The sequence below is a fragment of the Pholcus phalangioides genome, unplaced genomic scaffold (assembly GCF_987345545.1).
Source record: "Pholcus phalangioides strain wild (caught in Gottingen) unplaced genomic scaffold, Ppha-v1.0 ptg000011l_1, whole genome shotgun sequence".
Classification (NCBI taxonomy): Eukaryota; Metazoa; Arthropoda; class Arachnida; order Araneae; family Pholcidae; genus Pholcus; species Pholcus phalangioides.
In genome coordinates this window covers 57,422,350-57,444,413 of record NW_028301604.1, presented here as the reverse complement: position 1 = coordinate 57,444,413, position 22,064 = coordinate 57,422,350, and the positions used below count along the sequence as shown (strand labels likewise).

Below are 22,064 nucleotides of genomic sequence, written 5' to 3'. Positions count from 1 at the left end.
CGAATTAGAAACCTCTCCACATTCCATCACTGAAGTTAGCGATAGCTTTTCCTTTCCTGGATACTGGTGAAAGTTGTTTCAGCTGTTAATGACTTTTTTACGTGCTACGCGTTGTGTTACTGTAAAAAGGTGGTTGCGAGTGTTAGGAAACATGAGGTTCTTAAAAGGAAAAGATCAAAACAAGGGCGTACTTACTTTCTTCGGAAATTATGATTGCATTACAAGCGAGCTACCTCACGGAATGATGTGCAAATGATTTTTTTTTCATTTTCTCGGTGCGTTTTGCGTAACGATCGCGGAACATAGAAAATGAACGTGAGACACTGATGCAGGTACACTTAATTAAGCTGGTAATCAAAGAGAACGATAATGATACTCATCAGTTACGCCAAGTTTCATATATATCTCTAACTCCTATTAAACAGAAAACAAAAATCCATAAGCTTTCATCGACGTTAGAAAAATTGCAGCGCTAAAACGTAGAATTTGCAACCATCTCGTAAGTACTTGGCAATTTTTCAATTTCGTAATCAGCACAAATAGGTCCACATTCTGATAATGAGAACAGTTCTTTATATTTCACAAAGATTCTTAATAAAACATCTGAAGACACTTGCCGATGGTCTGAGTACGAAATTTGTATAAAAGTAAACAAATCGTGCAATTTTTTTATTTACTCAAAAGAATTTCGAAATAAAAATTTGCTGTAAAAATAAACACAAATCAAACGAAACGACCTGAAACTTAAACGAAATTATATACATAGTTATAAAGTCTATTTCATAAATGTTTCATATGCAATAGAATTTCCATTATGACTGCCTTAATGACAGATCTGCAAAGGAACAAACGAAGCTGCCACGGGAAAGGGCAAGAGATAAAATAATGAAACTGGCCAAAAGATAACAGAACTTTCAGAAAATTATCAAGCTTTTCAAGTTCTTATACAACAAGAAATCTTAGCCTAATTTGGTAAACGATACTGTTTGTATTCATTATATTGTAAACAAACTATACGATTTAAAAAGAATATCTAGTTTCATTTAGGAAAATAAATGAATTTACAAAGTAAAGCTTGAGTATGTCCATTGTTAAAACATCCTCACCACAAAATTATAAATCTTGATTTTTACTCATAATATGTAGCTTTATGCAAGAAATATGCAATGAGCTAAGTATTTTCTATTGTTACTTCCGGAGTATATCGCGTGTGGGTGATTAATTCTTTAAAGTTTACGAGTTGAGTCGATGAATTATTAAATTTCAGCAAAGAAAGACTCGTATGCATTGGAATTGAGTAAGAAAATGTTTCCTGCAAACGGGATTCAGTATCAACTTTCCCAATTTATGAGTAATATTCTCCTCAGAGATTCTCAAATAACTCTTGAAATTTCGCTAATTTTGTCAAAAATTATCTTTCAAGAATTTAATCCATTCGAAACCTGAGAACACCTACCTTTGCAACTAATTAGTACAGAAAAATGTGGTCGTAATTGGGTTAATCGGAATCTAGACTTACAAATTCTTTTTCACAGCAGGGAATACTTCTCAGGCGTGGATTAAGCAAACAGATTTGTTCCTGACAAATAACAGGTTAGTCCACGTTAAGGATAATTTTATATACACACGCACATACATACAACAAGCAAATTAACAACTTTCTATAAATATTTATACAACTTTTCTTCTTTAGTTAACCTTCTCTTTACATATTAAACAAGTAATTAATTTTAGCATCGCACCAAAGAACGTGAATAATTAGTGAAGAGGGATCGATGAATTCATGCATCCGCAAGGGAAAGGCGCAAAAAAGATCGATTATTCAGGATTAATAAATTAATTTCCTCTGGCGATTTGCGTATAGATATTTTAGAGAAAATCGATTATTTCTCAGACAAATGAACTGCACGTTTCTCGGATAAAAACAATATTCTTTCACTATCTGCGAGGAGCCACTTTTGACCTAAATGCCTTAAGACATGCAAATAGAGTTTCTCTTTATTCCCAAACTATAGGAAACAATTACCATAATTGTGAGGGAGATATATTTTGTACTCTGGGGCAAATCATTTCACAAATTTAGCTGGTATGTAGAAAGAAATAATTAGCCTTTTGATGATGGGAATTCCAAGTATCTAGATCTATTTTAATCAAAACATCGCAACTACTCTGAATACATATTTACACAGTCAGCAAACGTTCATATGAACAAACATTGCAATAACCATGAATATGGAGTAAAGTGTTTACAAGGTAAACTTCGAACAATAAATGATTCTGGAGAATGAAAAGGCTAGTTTCAACTTCCCATAGAGAAATACATTTCGTGCTTATTTAAGGGTCTTCTATATGTTATATCCGTCTCTTTAGGTAAATGCATGAAAATGTGTCATCACTTTGCAAACTTAATGCACAGATCGTGTTCGTCTGAGATACAACGCGTCTGCTACAGAGACTCTTGATGGAGTCACTGCAATGCAAAACATACTTGCGTGAATATAATCAAGTCCGTTCACGCAAAACCTATTTAGAGTACAAGGGCAGTTCAAGTTACACGGATGATGAATGGCATCTATAAAGCCCCGTTTTCAGCTAATTACCGAGGAAGGGAAATGGTCGTAATGGCACGATGACTCCCCGATACATCATTATAGCTTTTGTGATGCTGGGGTGATATGCACTTTCACATATACACAATATATCCAGTATTTATGCGGTCTCTTGATTTTTATGTATCGTTGAAATGATTACGTTGTTAGAATATATTTTAGGTTTCTCATAGAAAAGGTAAAATTTCTTAGTAGGCCCGTATTAGAGATGATTAATAAAGAGATACATCTGTTACATATAACGAGGCTATAACAAATAATTTTGAAATAAATGTTACCTAGAATTGCTGTTAGGAATTTGAAGCTCGAGAGAGTAATTTCGATAAATAAGTTTATTTTTGTGGATAATTCTAGCATAAAAAATGTATTAAACATAACAAATAATTAGTCCCGTTAGCAAGTTATTTCTGTAATTATCTCTCTCAGTCGATATTTCCCCGAATATCCATCACAAACAAAATAAATATAAAGATGTTATTCAATTTTTGCGCGATATTTGTCAGCGGAAATAAAAGCATTTTTAAAGGATCTAGTGTTTCACTAATCCGAACATTTAAAATAATTTTGTAAATAATATCTAATATTTAGAAAAACAGTTTCTGTTTGTTGTCTTAATGTTGGAAACATTAACTTTTAGACGAGGTAAATTACAATTTTTTTGTTATTCAACAGAGTTGATTATGTAGTTCTACAAAAAAAAGTGTTATTCTATTATTTTCATTAGAAATAATATTGTTTGATGTTGGAAAAGCACTAAAGAGTCTCATTCTAGGATTTTCGCTTGTGAAGCAAAAAATGAAATGATACACGAGAAATTAATATTCCAAGAAAATTTTAAACTTTGAGAATCGTTTTTGAATTTTTAACTGATAGGAAAAAAAATTCTCTCCTCCAGTTTTGGTAATGTCTTTCCAAACTAAATAGTGCATTAGCGAGAGCCTGTGTTCTCGAGGCGTATTTCGGTATCATTTCCTATCCAGTCGACTTGCAGATTAGGAGAAAGGCAACGTGTTTATACTGATAACTTATTTGCTTTCTGTGAGAATAAATTCCGATGCCATTTTCTACCGGCAGCAACACTTCATTAGGTTCATTATGCAAGTTGCTTGCATTAGACTAGTAAAAGACGGAACAGGAGACATAGGTGAAGGAGTTTCCTTCCACCCTCTTATTCACTTTCAAGATCAGAGACGAGAGCCCGTTCAACCGTAGTCGATACAACTCGCTCTCATTAGAGAAGGCGAATAAATATATATATATAGCAAACAACGGGATCAATTCGAATTGTGAAAGATAAGTATCAGTCACATTGACTGAAAATGAATTGATAAAGGAGAATAACCTGGAAGAATCTGTTTATAACACTTAACTCAAAAATTATATACGAAGTAGCGGGATAAAAGATCGTACATTAAACTTAACTTTTACACGTTGGTTATTACATTATTGGAAAAATGCTCTACATTTTTTATTTCTCTGATTATATCAATATAGAAGTTATATATAGCATGGCTGTTTTAAAACAGAATTATATAACTAGCTATTACCCGCGAGCGAAGCCGCGTGGATTTGGTATTCTGAAAATTGCTCGAATGATGATTCCCTCGTATAACATTTAAACCTATAATGACCCACCCCCACCGGGGTTGAATTTTGAGAAATCTCGTCTTAGTGAGTATGTCATGAAACAAAACTGATCAAATTTCATATTTATAGCTTCAGTGGTTTCGGCTCGGTGATGATGAATCAGTGAGGACATGTTATTTTATATACAGGGAATCTAAGTGCTAATGCATTTATCTCATCAACTGTCCGTCGTAGAGGTACGATTCCAATTTACAAAAATGCTCAAAAAGGGGTTCAAAACCTTAACCAGTTTTGAGAGGGAAATGCAGTGTCACAAAATGAAAAATCTAAAATTTTATACGGTCCACTTGCCCTCTAACTTCCAATTTGAATGTTGTTGCCCTGTATCTCCTACGGCCAAAATAAAAAAAATCTATGTTTCTCATGATATTTAAATGCAAAAATCGGAGAAAAGTTATGAAAGAACAACAACTAAATGACATCGCTTCTTCCCCTTATTTATGATGTCCTTTCCCGACTTTTCTCCGTTTTTGAATTAGAATATTTCAGCGAATATTACACTTGAAAACTTGGCATTTTTTGTTGACTTCAAGACAGACAGGGCAAAACTTTCAAACTGGAAGTTAAAAGACGGGGACCGTACAAAAATTTAGAATTTTTATTTTGTTACACACCGAATTTTAACTTTGAAAACTGCTACAGAATAATTTTTGAACGCCTTTTGAGCATTTTTAAAATTGAAACTATACCTTTACGACTGACTGTTGATGAGATAAAGACCGCATTACCACTTATAGGGCACCCTGTTTATAGATTGCATTTTGACATAATGACAAGCATTGATATAAAATAACATATCCTGACATTCACCGACTCATCATCACCCAGCGGAAACCACTGAAGCTGTAAATATGACATTTAGTCAGTATTATATTTCATAATATAGAAACCCACTAAGACGAGATTACTCAAAATTCAACCCCCGGGGAGGGGGGGGGGTCATTAGGGGTTTTCAGATTACCAAATGCATTCGAGCGAACCAGCAGGTAACAGGTATTTATATAATAGTTTTACTGATTAATAAATAGTTATTTAAATTTTGTTTAAAAACAGCCATGCTGTAACTCATATTGATATGAAATTTAAAAAGAGTGGAAGAATAGTAGTAATAGTAGATTCAGTAATGTAATAACTAACGTGTAAAAGTTTAAACACGAAGTAGCAGGATCGTACATTATAGTTTTCGAGTAAAAAGTTTTATAGTCTGAGTCATCCCCGTTATTTTATTTTATCAATTTGCGGCGGCTCATCAAAAAGAATACATACATTAAACAGCAAAAGAATTGTGTGTTCAGTCTATGATACATCAAACGAGCATTGCTGAAAATTCATTTTCAGTCAATACGACTGATACATCTTTCACAATTCGAACTGATTCCGTTGTTTCAGTTATATAAATTTATTCGCCAAAATCGATATTTGGATTCCAAATTTTTTCGTTGAATTAATAGATCATTAAACGGATATACTAGTTTTTCTAATCACAAATATTGCACGTTTGTGTTGCTGTACCCAGTTCGGGTGACACGCGAGTAAGTTTAATTAATCATAAAATCCTACCATATAGTGAGTAGTCACCAATGAGTAAAATGAAAAAGCCATTTTATAATTTTATATAATTTGATTAACTTGAAAATTCAATTCCTTAAACTTAAATTTTTGGAAATACAGTATAAACTGGCACGTGTAAATACATGAAAAAAAAATTTCAAATTGAAAAATATTCCATTGGAATTCTAAATGTTTGAAAAATCAATTTTTTTAAAAAGTGAAAATAACTTAGTCGTTTGATGAATTTTAATATAGAAATAAATTTAATGTTTTCAGAAAAAAAGTAAAATTATCTACACAAAGGAATCCATGACAAGGCTGAGATTTGATCCCATACATGCACCAACTATTGCATGGTGGTCTAACCATTGATTATATATATTTGTGAGACTATAAAAAGAATTAACTAGTCTGATTTCGTATTTTGTTAGTTGCTAACGAAATGAAAAGCTTAAAATAAAATATCTCCACACACATTTTTAGTAATACTTCGAAAAAATATACGCATCGTTCTGGGAATTTTTTTTTTTTTTTTATCAAGTTCACATTTTTGCCTTTTAATTTGTTTTGCGAGTTCAAAAGCAGAGAAGCGTAAAAATGTTTCCGTATTAATTATAAGTAAAATACGTAACAAAGAAAACAAAACAAGTTGGTTCTAAAAGGACCAACGCATCTGTGCCTATGTAACAAAGATAAAAACGAATATTTTTTTTTTGGAGTTCCAATAAGAGAAAAAAAAAAAATTAATCAACCAAATTTAATTAAAAGTCTAACGACTTTTCTGTTTCAACCAACCCCGGGCCGAGTTCTTTTCTGCTCTTCCAATGCAATGAATTGATACATAAACCACTTTGACCTGCTTCTCCCGAACGCAACTGCTTTAAGTTGTTTTATATGCAAATAAATTGGTGTATTACGCGAGACTTTCTGGGCCAGTGGTAACATCTTCTATACAACGGACTTCTAACACAACCCTAATTTTAAACAGTACTAATACTTGAATATTACTTCTAAGACTTTAAAAAAATCATTGAATATTTAGTGTGCAATTCTTTTTCAAAAAGTTTAAATTTGTATTCAAATATTTTCAAAATGGTATGTGTGACATTTTGATAACCTGGAAATTGAATTTATTGTACTTAGTCTCATGAACTTTTTTGTATTTCACCTCATTTAAATGTAAAGATATTTCTTTCTTCCATTTGTTTAATATGAATTCTATGTTCACTAAAACAATAAAACCCGTGTTTCGTGAAAGTGAAAGTTTTTAAAATATAATTGTCACACACCACAGTCATTTTATGCACACGACGGTCGATTTGAGTATGACGTCATTTTCAATTCCAAACGTTTATACTTCGCAATGCCTTTCACTGGGATTAGACTTTCAGATCCAGAGAGATTGGGGCGCGTATTTTTTGGACTACAGATGACCGGAATGTTGTTGAGCCTGCCTAACAGTAAGTGATCCAATAAAAACATCAGTTCGAGAACTCGCAACTAAACTTCATCGAACTCAATGTATTAAGTAAAAGTTTATTGACAATTATGATAACACAATGGAAGTTATAACTGCGAAGGTAACGGTCTAGAAAGTCTTGAGATCGATCGTAAAAGATGAACTTTGGTCAAACCCATTCATCAAACCTCATTAAATGGCTATACTTCTGATGAATGAATGTAAAACATGTTTGAAAAAAACTTTAGTGTATTAATGTTGGTGGAAATATTAAAAAGAAATGTTTGATCAAAACAATTTACTATGAACTATAGACCAAGCATATATATATACTTGAATTATTGTATACAAATACAATTCTTCTTGGGTATACTACGTTACAAGATCAAGAAAACTTGATAAAAGCTAACCAATTAAAAATGACTTTTTAAAAGATAAAACATTTTGGTTTATTCAAGTGCTAAATACATAAGATGTCCTAGAAAATTGATTTCGCGTTTTTTATTCGCATAATTCGTTAATTGATTAAACGTTTATTTTCAAAGAGGACGCTTTAGAGTTTCCATATTAAATACGCATTTCAGACTTTAAAATAATCGGGAAACTCATCTAAACTATTTTTATAACATTTTAAATTACCCACAAATATTTTCCGATGCCGATCTCTCGAGTTGAAGTGAAGATTTTGATAACTACACCACAAACATGCAAATCCAAAAAGTATTGCAACAACCAATACTCCAAATTTCCAAAAACTGACACATTCGCGAGATACGTATGTTAATGAACTTGACGATATATTACTGCACTAATTACAAATGTTTCATACCTCACGAAGCTCTAGTTTAATGCGATAAGATAGAAACTCAATAGATGAAAGTCATTTTCTTAGATAGAACGTTAGTTCAACCTTCAGGTATCCAGATGTACGAAAGTAAAGTTTCTACTTCCATGCCATCTGCAAAAGAGTATTTTCAAAGACAGTTTCGGTGACATGGTTGATGAAAGAAAAACTTAAGTAAGGGTGGAAGGCAACTTATTTCAAGATCACGCACGTGTTTGTTTGTGCAAGGACAACCACCACAAAACCGATCATATAACCGTTGAAAAACAACACGAAAAGAAAACCTGATAAAATACAGGGTTGCTACTGAAAGTGAGATATGAAAAACTTGCGCCAAACTAAACATCCGGCCAAGATCGTAATGCATTTAACGAGGAATTATGCGAAATCAAAGTCCTCGAGTAGGAATATGAATGTATGATTCAATTAATTTCCTGTCACATACACTCAGCTACATACGTTTTGAGAACTATGACAGCAACAATTATTTTTAAGAGCATGTGCATCATCGTCAAATGACTGGAAAGGATAAAAACATTTGCGTCATGAACAGGAAGCATTTTCCGCACAAATAGTTCGAATAAAGCTCGATAAAATGCTGCTCTCTGCTTTGATTCTCTCAAATTGGTTATTTTTTTTTGTGTATCAGTAACTCATCTAAAGGAATTATAAATAAATTAATCTTTTCTTCGAAATATTTTCAGAAGTTTTTCGTATACATCTTATGACACCTAATATCGTTAACACATTGGAATAATACGCGAATTCGAGTCCCACATCACAGAGGGTGGAATAATCCACTTGTATAGTAAGTGAAAAATCGTTCATCATCGATACGTGGTGGGCCAGGTAATGAATTTAGGGGGAAAATGCAAATGCATTAAACAAAATTTCAAAATCTCCGTTTAGCAGAAGAAAAATCTGGGCTATTTTTTAAGAAATTCCAAAACACACATTCAAGAGACAAATGACAAGCTGATTTATGAAAAAATGAACATCAATCCACTTCACGAAATATTTACAATTTCATCGCTATTTACGAATACATCCCCCCCCCCCCACAATTTATCAAAACAAAATATGGTGAAATTAGAGGTTTTGAATTTCTAAATGTAAACCACGTGTTCGGCTATATCTGACAAATATACTGATATTATTTCACAATAATTCATTTTCGTTCACTGTGTTTAGATTACAAGGACCATTTGTTTTTGAAAATAGATATTATACATATTAACAAATTATTTTTGCACCGTAAACTGATTGAGGAAAGAATGGTTCCTAATACACACACACACATTGTGTTTCTCGGAAATGTTTAGAACATATGAAGACGAAATTTCTTATAACTACTACCAATTACTTCCAAAGTTTAACAATTTAACAAATTATACATAGTTTGCAATTATTAAGAAACGGGGGGGGGGGACTTAAATGCGGTAAGAAATATTTTTCAAAAGAATGCAGAACAGAACGTAACATGGATCTGAATTCCGGAAACAAAGACGTAGAATTACATAAGCAAAGAGATTGGGCATTCCCAGGAAAAAAAAAAGCTTTGTTCTAACCAATTGAGGGGTGCTCACTGGTTTCAATTTAATACAGCATAATAATGAATGAAATTTTGTCAGAAAATTTCTTTCTTCCATTATACATCTTTTCTTTAAAACATTAAAAAGTGCAGGCGATAAAATTAAAATTTGGAATTACATTAGACGAGAACTGAAACAATCTTCCATCAAACTCATTTGGCATTCAAAATATTTCACGCAACTGGAAAAAAATAGTACGACCTTTTAATTAATGTCGAATTACCCTTAAAAATGACATGCCGACAAAATATTTAACAATATATAAAAGTGTGAATCTTAATGGAATGAGTTTTTCTTTTTCCAAAGAAAAGGAATTCGTTTTGCGAGAATTGAACGACTTTAAGCAAAAAAAACCAAATGGTATAACGTGAAATTAAACTTGGAAATTTTGCTTTTGATTAATTTTGTAGGATTTTTCCGAAGGGAAATAATATTTATGTTATTTATATGATCGTAATACCGTCACTAATACACGGAATCCGAGAAAGTATGTGAATCCCCCCTCTTTTCTCATGATATTCTGAACCCACGACGTAATTAATGTTTATTACCAAAACGAAGTGTTTAAGTTAGAAGATTTTGAAAGATTTTTTACATTCAACTCGATGAATTTATAACAAATTAAAAAATATATAATACTGAATTTTTCATTTCATATTCGAACTAATTCAATGTAAAGAAAGATTTTGAACAAGGAACGAGGCGATGTGGTAATTTCATTTTATTTTGTAAAAAAGAAGGGTAAAATTTCGGCTAAAAAGGGTTTTTATCCTGTAAACGTTCATAAATATTCGGAGTTGTTTGCTGGTAAGCAAACAAAGCTTTATTACTGCGAAACCCGTAGCAATAAAATAAGATTGACATCGCCGAATGCCAATGGCTAACGTTATACTGGTGTCAATATACGGAAGTTATTGACACCAGTATAACTCAAAATACGCAAATATTCAGAAATGTACCTCTTCATACGCGGAAGAGTTCCTTTTCCCTTTCTTCTTAATCGCAGATTAATAAGTGATTTAGCAGACTACTAAGCTCATCGTCTATTGGCATTGGGAGAAGTTTAAGGGTTAAAAATCGAAAGAACTTGTATACATTATGATAATGAAAAAAAAATTATATATATCAGTAAGGATGAGTATAGAACTTAACTAACTACGACGAAAAACTATATTTTAAAGTTGAAAAATTATGAAAAGGGAAGAGAGTAACACTACAATTATTTAGATAGATGGCTTTTTTCTCAGCCCAAGATATTAAGGAAACATTTTCTGGATATTATGCTGAAGTGAATTCGGAAAGAAAAGTCATCTGGTCTCTGCCAGGACTCGAACCCAGGCCCTCTTGCATACCGGGCAAGAACGCTGCCATCTTCGCCGAGTCCCGGCGGAGACCAAATGACTTTTCTTTCCGAGTTCACCTCAGCATAACATCCGGAAAATATTTATTTCCTTGATATCTTTGAAAGAAAGCCGTCTATCGCTGTCTACCGTCCCACCTGGGGGATAATTTCCCGAAGTTAAGAGAGGATACTAATGCCTCTACTTCAGCGCCTCACGTCAAAATGCGTGAAATAAGGAAAGCAGGGTCATGTCTCCAGTGGTGTAGATGGCAGCATGCTTGCCCAGTATGCAAGAGGGCTTGGGCTCGAGTCCCGGCAGAGAGAAGATGACTTCTTTCCGAATTCACCTCAGCATATCCAGAAAATATGTTTTCTTGACTACAATTATTTTTCTTTTGAAATGTGTCTTCTCATTTTGTACCAAAATACGAATCTCGTTATCCTGATATAACATAAGAGCGTATTGAAATAAATAATAGCCATAGCAAAATAAGGTGATGTAAAATTTATATAAACGCATGTAATTTACAGAACTATCCAAAATTCAAGTCCAGAATGGAGTCAGTGCTATAAAAATACATCGTTACCCGAGTGCTACAAAATTAGCAAGCCCTTTTATGTATTAAACTCTTTTTAGAAAGATACTCCTTTTCGTGCACCTCCTCAAAAACAAGAGTATCGGAAAGTACTCATTGAACAATGGAATTCCTTGCAATAGGATGTCATAAATGACAGGATTCGAATCCTGACTACTTTGTGGCAATTTTTTATACCTTACGAGGACAACAAATGCAATAGCTTATTAAGGTATACTAGCTTTTTTTCGTACATTTCATGCGTTGGCATTGTGGTTATAGTAAGTACGTGGTACGTAAGAAAAATATTCGCTTTCTTTGTTGATAATTTTGAGATAGTTTCGTATAAAGTTTCATTGTTTGGCAATTAACGTAATTATTTTCTGCAACAAACGAAGAGACTAAAGTTTCTTTAGTGAAGAAAGTACATCGTTACGAGAAAAAATACTCGTGGGCACAAATGGGTTAAAACAGTAAATACATATAACATTTATGAACTGTTATGGCGTTGGAAATAGAAACAAAGATCAATAATTTCAGTGGTTTGTATTGCGATAATGGAAAGTTATTACGCTTGGCTATTTTATCTGTCATGTTTACACCAGCTAGCATGTACTTTTTCTGGCTTCAGATTGATTGAAAAATTTCACATCTGTAAGCATTTCATGTTTCTGAACATACAGGAAGGTATGTTCTCTGCTCTATGTCGTGAATAAAATTATAAAATGTGTTGAAAAGGAGAAAAAACACAGAAATATAGCTCAACAGTACAATATATATTTTTTGCAATAAATTTCCAGTGAAATATTTTCTAGAAATGTTTATTACAATTTTTTTGTATTAAAAATACATTAGTTTCAGACATTCTAAATCCACACCAAGTCAGCTATCGTAAACGCCATATCAAAGAGATGAATATGCCAAGCTTCTAAACAGAGGCAACTAAAAAGAGTAGAAAAACATAATCCAAAGCAAAGCATATGGGAGACTCAGCTCTACATATAATAAGCAGGGCAAAAAAAAAAAAAAAAAGGACTGGGACCTGCTAGCCGGAAAAAAAAAGACGAAAGCCAAAAAATAATCGATTCAGTGAATTTCCCTTCGGAAACTGAGGGGTTGGTTGTTGAGAGGGTGTACGTGAGAGTAAATGCAATAGCAGTAACCTTGAGAGAACCAATACCACCGGGTATTGGTGAGGGAGAAAATGTTGTGCAGGAGCTTATTCAAATGAAGACAGGAAAACCCTGATGTGAAGGTAGCCACCAACATTATAGAGTCGACGAAATCTATATCGCACTTTATGTCTGAAAGCTTTATTTTCATGCTTTCAAATTTCCTTCTCTGTATCCACTGGCCTGTTATGGTATCCATTTGCCGAAAAACAAAACATTTATGAATTTCTTCAAGGTGTTGATTTCTTTAACAGCAATGAAAAATGCGATTAAAATGTTTTTACAATTCTGATATTTTAAACAAGTTTAGTTTTGTATTTCCTTTAAAATTAAAAAAAAAATGCGTCAGTAGCAATGCGAGATGAATATCCGCAAGCTTTCTAACTTTCCATTTTAAAACCGTAAAGATAATTGAAGGCGAAGGATTTCGGAAATCTGACTAGACCAGAATACGAAATTGTTTCTGGTATCGCGAATGTGAGACTTTCATACCCTGTTCAATTATTTCTTGGTCGTTTAAAACAAATATGACTAACTTAATGACTACGGTGGGTTCATATTACAGCTTCTCTGAGTGCTGATTAATTGCTCAGACACATCGTCTTATTATATCCGCAGGCTTTAATTATAACGTTTCTACTCAACTAGCTCCATTTTCTGGAGAGAAGAATGAATTATCAAAATACGATTCTTTACTTCATAAGATAACTTCACTGCATAATATGACACACGATTCCATACTATTACATCCTAATAAATTATCACTCGCATGGTAAAATGTTCGATGAACAATTCATCATGAAATGTCAAAGTAGTATGGAATTCCCAAAATTCATGCAAATGAACAGTCTACAGTTGTATGTGGTAATTTCCATCTTTTAGTGAAAACAATTTATTACTGAAACTTAACCATCCAGTTGGTTACTTACATTACGTTTTCACAAAGTTTGCTTGCTATATTTTCAGATATTGTAGTAAATATTTTATGGGAATTCTGGATAAGTTTCTATTTTAAAAACCAGATGAACAAATGTTAATATGCATGATTGAGCTAGTTTATATTTCAGATAAACGGACACGAATTATTGTCGTACCACCACATAGGCGGAGATAGACTTGGAAGTCTGGGGCACGATGGCGTCAATTCATATATACATTAGATCAGTCGACTCCAACTTAGACGCTGGGGGGGGGGGGGGGGGAGGCAATACCCCCACACGCCCCCCCCGTATCTCCGCCCATGCAGTACCATTTCGTTGTAGTTCATTATAGCTAAAATAAAGTTACTTTTTTAGTTATGGTATTTTCTACCATCGGAATTGATTATAAATGCGCGGCTATGCATATTTAAACCCATATTGCTGATATTATATACATATTTATAATTTTATGCATATTTTGTCGAAAATAATGATGGGGGGGGGGGGAGTACGATTTGACTTTTTTTGTGCATTCTAATTTAACACCAGAATAAAATTATGAGTTTCTCTTACGAGAAAATTAAAAGAATAATCGTTATAAAAAATAAAAATTTCAGCATTTAAGGGTTAAAATTAAGTCGAAAAAAAACAAAAATATTCGTCATACGCGGACTTAGTTATATCGGTACCAAGATGAGCTTAATCAAAATTATATATATTTTACATGTGTTATATCAAATTTTTTCATCAACATCAGCATTTTTTTTAGCAAACTTCACTAAAATATTACAAAAAATGGTGGAATAAAAGTTTAATTTAAATCAAAGAAATTATAATAATTATCACTGCCCATTATCGGAAAAAATTTTGATCGATATTTATTTTTCGAAATCGTGGATAATACGGAGTGCCGAATTTTTTCGGTAGCAATGCATGATGCAAATGCAAATTTAGCAATGCATGATGTTTCCAATACGGAATCCAAGGAACATAGGAAAACTTAATAGTCGGACCCGCATATGAGGAACTGGCAGTGAGAATGAATAAAAAAATTTCACTATCATCACAAAAGGTGTCACTAATATTAACCTCTTAATTGTGGAAAAACGCATTAAAAATAGATGTTTTATCCGTTTCATTTCGTGCATTCTATCAATAAAAGTGATGTATAAACTGAATTTGGCCTTCAAGGTGAAAAGAGAAACCAATTTTTTTGTCACAAAAAAAGCGTAAAATCTCATACTTTTCAGTTGCCTAAAGGGTAAGACGTTGGGTAAGGGTTGCCAGGTAAGAGGTTAAATCAGATTTATTACCAGAATATATATGAAAATTTGTTTTCCTCTTTCCAATTGATCAACAAGAATACCACCGTTAAAAAAGGACGAGAGTAAAATCCGATAAGCATTCATAAGTACACTCGTACTGCAGTTCTCCGCTCGAGCTAAAAAGCCACGTGAGGAAGTCGAAGTTCTTTAGTTCCATTTACAAATTTTACAGTAACACTACCGTATCGTGTATTATTTATATGCCTTCATGCGTATTTTCATATATATATACACATACATACATACATACACACACAAAATTTAGGTTTATTCGTAATAGTTGAGATAGGTTTTACCAATAATTTAGTTCAGAATAGCTAAAGTCCCACGAGTGACTTAATTTTTTTACAAGTTACAAACAAGTATTTCAACCACTACTTTGAAAATTGCATCGCTACTAGGAAAAACAAAGTTCGTAAAACCACTGAGTTTATATTAGAAACTTAAAAATTCAAGGTAAATTCAAATACATCATTAACAGAAACACGGAGGCACGTACTTTTAAAAGTGGGTCATTTATATTAAAAAGATTGTTTTCTGTTTTAAAACTTTACTCAAAGAAAGTCGAATCGCATGATCTGGAAGCAATACTTCTTACGGAACGTGACTTTCGTGTCAAGGGTTTTCGATTCTCCTCCTATCTAAAAATCATGTTCATGGGAATGTGAAAATGCTCGACGGAATAAGATTGAGCTACGAAGAAATATATTATTAATACACAAACTGTCGAACCAGTAAAAATACTGCTCATAACGGCTAATAGTGACTTGTCGTTATATGCCAATATCGATCGCAAAATAAGTTCATTTTCTCCCACCTGGGTTAACTTTATAAATACCGAGACAACACATACAGATGTTGGTTTACAGTGGTTTCCCAAATATTGAATTTTGAGTATTATTCCAAGTAAAACCCCAGTAATTATCACAGGTGATAACATTCAAAAATTATTTGACATTCATGATTAATTCTGGTTTCATAAAACACACGCTAAATGATAAAAAAATTGAATTCCTGACTTACCTGCCACTGGGGATAGCTTGCTTACGACTGCCCATCTCGCTTTCCACTGCGAATAATAAAATTTATTACACTGAATTTTTATACGAGGTGTTGAAAAATTTTCAACAAAATTTAGATGTGTGTAATGTCTGGATAACAAAACACAATTTATTGCACTTTGGACTCGTGTAAACTGAACAGTTTTCAAAAATCAGGAATATTCAAAAGTTCAAAAATAAGTGCCAAAGTACAATATATTAGAATATAGATACACACAAATAAAACTTAATGATTAATACAAAGTGTGAAGACATTTTTGCGATTGCTGATTTTAGATTTCCTTTAAAATTTAGTTTCGAAATACATGTCGTAATTATATAGATTATCATTCAAGACGATATATAGAAGCACAACTATTTGTTGAAACGTTTGATTTAAATCACTATTCACCCTAAAGTATATTTTCTTTTTGAAATTCAACAGATTTTCTACAATGTATTCTCATTTTCATCTATCGATGGGATTCATGTGAGTAAAAATCAGTTGATGAATAAGGCAAAGAAAAGTTTTTTTGGACAAGATGTGGTTTTAGAGAGACGGTATACCGTCGAACGCCGTTTCCAAATGTCTAACTTCTTCAAACATATTTATAGAATCAATAGAAATACAAAGCTAATTATTAATTAAATGAAAGCTTCATATTTATCATTCTTTGAAGAGCTGGATGTTTCATTTACAGAAAAAGTGAAAATAAGTCAGAATTGAAAATCGAATTTCCAAAAGCATCCAGATTATACTGATGCTGAAGTTTTTATTTCAGTCGCGGAAAATGATGTAAGCTATGATGTCATTGAAAGCTACGAAGCGACAAGATTTTGACAAGGCAGTCAGCTGTTACCATGGTCCGTATATCGCCTCCATTCTCATGCTGGAACGGCTCTCTGCGCCTTTCCCCGGGTCTACATTTAAAGACAATATGGAGGTACTTTGACGTCGTAACATCTGTTGTCGCGCGGCTCCCGGAAGAGATTGTCAAAGGCAGATAACATCTGTATTCTAGACATGAAACATTTTGTCACACGATTATAATCAAATTACACGTACTAGTCTGTCCTCTTATTTATGATAAACTAGCCTATGTGGGAGACCGGGAATGTATGCAAACCATTATCTCGGTGGAAAAAATATAGTGAATGAAAAATAAAGTAAAACGCATGTTTGAAATCAAGACGTTGTCTCCGTTGAACAAGAATTTGTGTATTGCAACCAATGCGTAAAGTAATGACATCTTATGCATACAAGGATCAATAATAACGAAACCCACAGTGTTTTTATATTTGACTCCATTGAATTCTTATGCTTATGAAAATTTAAACTCAGATCTGCCAAAACGGTGGTTTTTTGATGCATTTACCACTTGGTTGCCAAAAATGGGAAAAATATCTTAGAGCATAATATGCGTCTTGCAGATAATTTACAGAAAAATCAAACGTGTAACAGTATTCACAAAACTCGTGTCTTCCTAAATGAAACCTTAAAGTATCGTTTTGTATAACCTGATGTAACATTATTTATCAGTATATGCCTATATATTAGCTCCCTGCAGAAAGTCGTCAAAATTGTAACGAACTCTTCTGCAAGAAGGAAATACATGTTCCTGACATTTCTTTCCGAATTCACTTCGGCATAATTCCCTGGACTGATCATGCTGATCCCTTGGGAATAAATGATCACATCATAAAAAATCATTATAAAGTCACCTGGGCTTCGTCGGGAATCAAACATAGGTCCTCCTGCAAACCGGGAAAATGCGCTACCACATGCACCACTGGAGATGAGACCCTGCCTATGATACCGTACTAGCTCAGTTTGCAAGATTACCTGGGTTCAATTTCCTGTGGAGACCAGGTGACGCGTTTCTGAGTTCACCTCGACATAATATCCAGAAAATGTCCATATCCTCGATGTATTGGGCTGAGAAAAAGCCGTCTCGATATTCTGTAAGAAATTTAACTCGGCCGTAGAAAAACGATCAGAGGAAGAAATCTTAAGACGAGTATATAAAAACAAAATCTTGCTCTCATACTTCACCTAAGATATTGCAACTTGGTGGTGAAAAGAAGACTAATATTCCTTTTACTACGAAGTTCTGGCGTTGGGCTTTATCCGACCTTCATCACCAGGAAATTTATATATATAAAATGACATAAAATATCAATCATATTCTTATATCACTCTAGCTAAGGAAAGAAAAGATTGAGACACAGTAAAACCAGACCACCCAAGCAAACTGCTGGAATAGCTGCAGAAGTAATGCCTAATTGTAATTATTTTTGTTTTTGAGCTCATCTTATTTCAATTTTACGAGGTGCGGTACGGACTTCATCGTAAAAATATAATTAATAAACAAAAGCAGCCAAGATAAAACAAGTACAGTATATAGCTGAGGGAGAAAATTAGACCGAAGCTGATTTCCCATTAAAAAAAAAACTCAAATTTTTATCGGCTTTTTATCACTCAACACTTCATTCAACATATGGTCATAAAAAGTATCAAACGAATGTGTAGTTTCCATTTCATAGCTCAGCGTTAATAATGTTATTCAGTCGGTTAATCTAAACCAGTGGTTCTTAACCTTTTTCCATTCCGCATCCCCAATGCAATACAATTTACCTTCCCACTTATTAATTCCAGTCGAACAATAATATACAGATGTTGTTTGACACTTGATAAAAATTTTGGACGTTTTTCCTGAGGCATGCTCTCGTCAGAATCAAATCCAAGCGCAACATGCCAACATAGAGGTACGAACGTAAACCGTAAAGTATTTTGGGTATTAATGGAATTTTTCCTCAATCGAAAAGGAAAAAAGATCACTAACAGAAAATGAAACTTTTGTTGCATGATTTATAGTTTTTATGAACAATTGAAAAATTCAATTTTACGCATCTCGATTTTCCCGAATATAATCAGCAAACATGTTTTTTTCTTGTCTCGCACACCAAAAAATGCTTTGCCACACTCTCCTCACTCCCGCAGTTAAGAACCACTGATCTAAACCAAAATCGGGATATTCAATATACTTACATGGCGAAACTCTTAAAGTGTGAAAGAAACCATATTGAAAAGAAAAAGAAAACTATACGTAGAAAATATTCCGGAAGGTAGTGTTGAAATCCCAAACACGTATATAGCATCTTGCTGTATAGGAAACTCGTGATCCAACGTTTTGTGGTGATTGAGATCTACGATCTATTTTTCTGGAATATATTTTGATTCGTACGTGGCTATATATTCAAACAATTTATTCTATTCTTATTTGAATTTCGGGAAGTATAAAACTTCAGGGTTCCGCGGAGGTATTTTCAACTATTTAACTTGGCCAGATCATTTTGACCAGTTTTGATTTATCCTAGGATGTGTCATGTCACTACACTATTCATATGAAGGTTTTAACAACTGGCTGAAGCAAAGATGAATTTGGGAAGAAAAAATTCATTCAACTATTCTTGTGGGGAATCGAACCCGTCATCTCACTTTCGGGGCGAGTACTCTGGACCACTTCACTACAAAGGCAACGAATATCTAAAGTTTTGGCCTGAGTTACATCCGACCGTCCATGTACGGTCCCGTTTAGTGCACACGAGCTATAAGAAAAGATTGCGATATTCGTTGATTTGTGGTCTAGTGCGCTCACCCGGAAAGTGAGAGGACGTGGGTTTGATTCCCCGCAAGGGCAGTTGAATTTTCGCTTTCCTAAATTCATCTTCGCTTCAGCCGGTTAAAACCTTCAGTTTTTTTTATTTAGTTACCAAAAGCTTACACATTTCGTGGGGAGAAAGCAATTCAAACAAGTAACTATATATACGACTTGAAACTTATTTCGAACGATTTTGAAACATTGGAAAAATTTGAACCGAAAAAAAATTAACTTTCTTCTAGAAAAAGACGACCGTAATTATTTTCTTTCACTTTTTCACCGATGTCTAAGAAAGTGAATAGGGTGCATGTAAGAGCACAAAAGCACCCTATCACGTGCACACGACGTATCTAGACAATTTCTTTTGTTCACGTGTTCAATCATCTCACTTGAAATGCAATGCTTAGATATGAATAATATTCAAACTTGAATACAAGTACTTATATATTTTAGAATGCGAATGCTCAACAGTACTTTAATTTTAATGCCACCAGAGTCGCCGAGAATAAGCAAATTTGTTAGTTACACTAAGCCGTTAAGGGACCAAATATTAGTTTAGTGTCCCAACAATCTGGCCACCAGGTGTCTTGGTCCGCTCAATATATTTACGACATTAGTTGTGAAATGCTCAGAGTATTTCTCATATTTTTGAAACACTTCTCGAAAACTGGGAATAATTATGTTTTATATCCATTAATCAGTCACCAAGAGAGGTTACGAAAATATCGTAAGAATATATGAGACTGGATTTCATGGAAATAAACTGTTGACGAACAATTTTTTTTACGATATGAACATCAGGCAAATGAATGTTTCTAATGAAATGCTTGCTAATAAACAAGCAAAAACTATTTCTTGCATAGAGAAAATCTGGCGTAATTCTGTCGTTGACAACCACATCACGAAACATGGAAACTCTGGAAAAAGGCGTGGCACGTATAAAGACATGAATGAGTAGCAAAGTCTCAGGCGATGAAAGTTTGTCTTAAACTCGAGGATTTTAAAATCTTGAATAGCGAAATATTGAAATATTCACTTGCCGAAAATACGTTTCATATACGCGTGATTCATTTTCATCTTAATAGGGTATTTCATTGAAATAGGATAATTAAAAATTGAATAATTACAAACTAAAAAGTGCCCAATTAAAACATAATATCTGTCAGTGTGTGTTAATAAATATTTGCTTGAAATAATGTCATGTCTAATCCTTACCCACAGGGAATCGTCAAAAAAGTTATTTTCAACCAAGCAGTGAGAAAAGCAAAAACATATGGGTGTCCAATAAGTTTTAGTTACCGATTAAATAATGAAGTTAAATTTAACAGCAGTTTTGACTGTCAGGCTGCCAAGTATAGAAAAAAATTTAAGGTGTTATATAACTGGAATCCGTCTTACTTTCAGATGATAATAAACACTGATTAATAATATGCAGTCTAAAAAATAATACCCGTACCTTTTTCCTGTCTCTGTACTTTACGGTGCCTTCGAGTACAGTTTTGGGATCCCCCATTTCCAGAAACAAACTTGGTAATTTCTATGCACACTATTCACATTTATCCATAATTGGCACTCCTGAATAAATTTTTTCCAGCCGATAACATAATCCAAGCCACCATATGAAGCATAACAATCAACAATGTAACGTGCGTCTCATCTGCTCACCGAGGAAAAATTCCTACAACGAAAAAAATTGAATTTCTAAAATACCAGAAGAACCACGAGGATAGGATCTCGCGCACCGCACAGCCCCAAACTGCGATCGCTCTCGTAATACCAACGAGTTTAGTAAAAAATGAGGAACCACCTCCCTCTCGTTTCAATCCTCACGATATACGTCTGAGTGAGAGCAAAGCCAACGTTGGGAAAAAGAACTTGGCCATGGCGAAGGTGAGCTGGACATAAGGGAGCCAACGTAACGCGCCAGAAACTCGGTTACCGCCAAATCTGTCAATCAACTGCCCGCAAAGAGAGGTATAAAATTTGTGTGTGTTTTGATACAGAAAACCAAATATCAATAGAATAAGTAGTACCATAATGTGTAAGAAAGGAAAAAATCCAGTTTTTTTATCACAACGTTACAATGTTTTGAGTGTTTGTACATAACGTAGATTCTCGATTATCCGGCTCGCGACTGTCCGGCCTAGTTAAGAAAAAATAGTACATTAATAAATTACATTATTACCTTTTTACATTTGAGTAATCGCTTATCAATGAACGGTAAAATAAGTTTAAATAATTTTTGTAAAAACTTAGCCTTTGTTTTACGTTTACGTTCAGTTTAAAAGTGTATGCATTTGTACTGTACAACAGTGCTCCTTTTGAT

At 33.5% G+C, this 22,064-nt stretch overlaps 1 protein-coding gene across 3 annotated transcripts in view; it reads right to left on the bottom strand.

Annotated features, from left to right (window-relative positions):
* Positions 1-21,580, bottom strand: part of LOC149080618 (uncharacterized) — an 87,318-nt gene extending 65,738 nt beyond the window's left edge. For 2 of the 3 annotated variants that reach the window (XM_089239769.1, XM_089239768.1), the window contains exons 1-2: positions 21,195-21,580; positions 16,060-16,105 (exon numbers count right to left, since the gene is read on the bottom strand). Coding sequence is in view for 1 of the 3 variants with exons in the window: in XM_089239768.1 (XP_089095894.1) it covers positions 16,060-16,105; positions 21,195-21,251 (103 nt within the window). In the remaining 2 variants the exon portion in view is untranslated. Of the gene's footprint in view, positions 1-1,519; positions 1,580-16,059; positions 16,106-21,194 lie in introns of all 3 variants that reach the window. The other variant, XM_089239770.1, reaches the window with a different exon arrangement.
* Between the last annotated feature and the right edge of the window lie 484 nt (positions 21,581-22,064).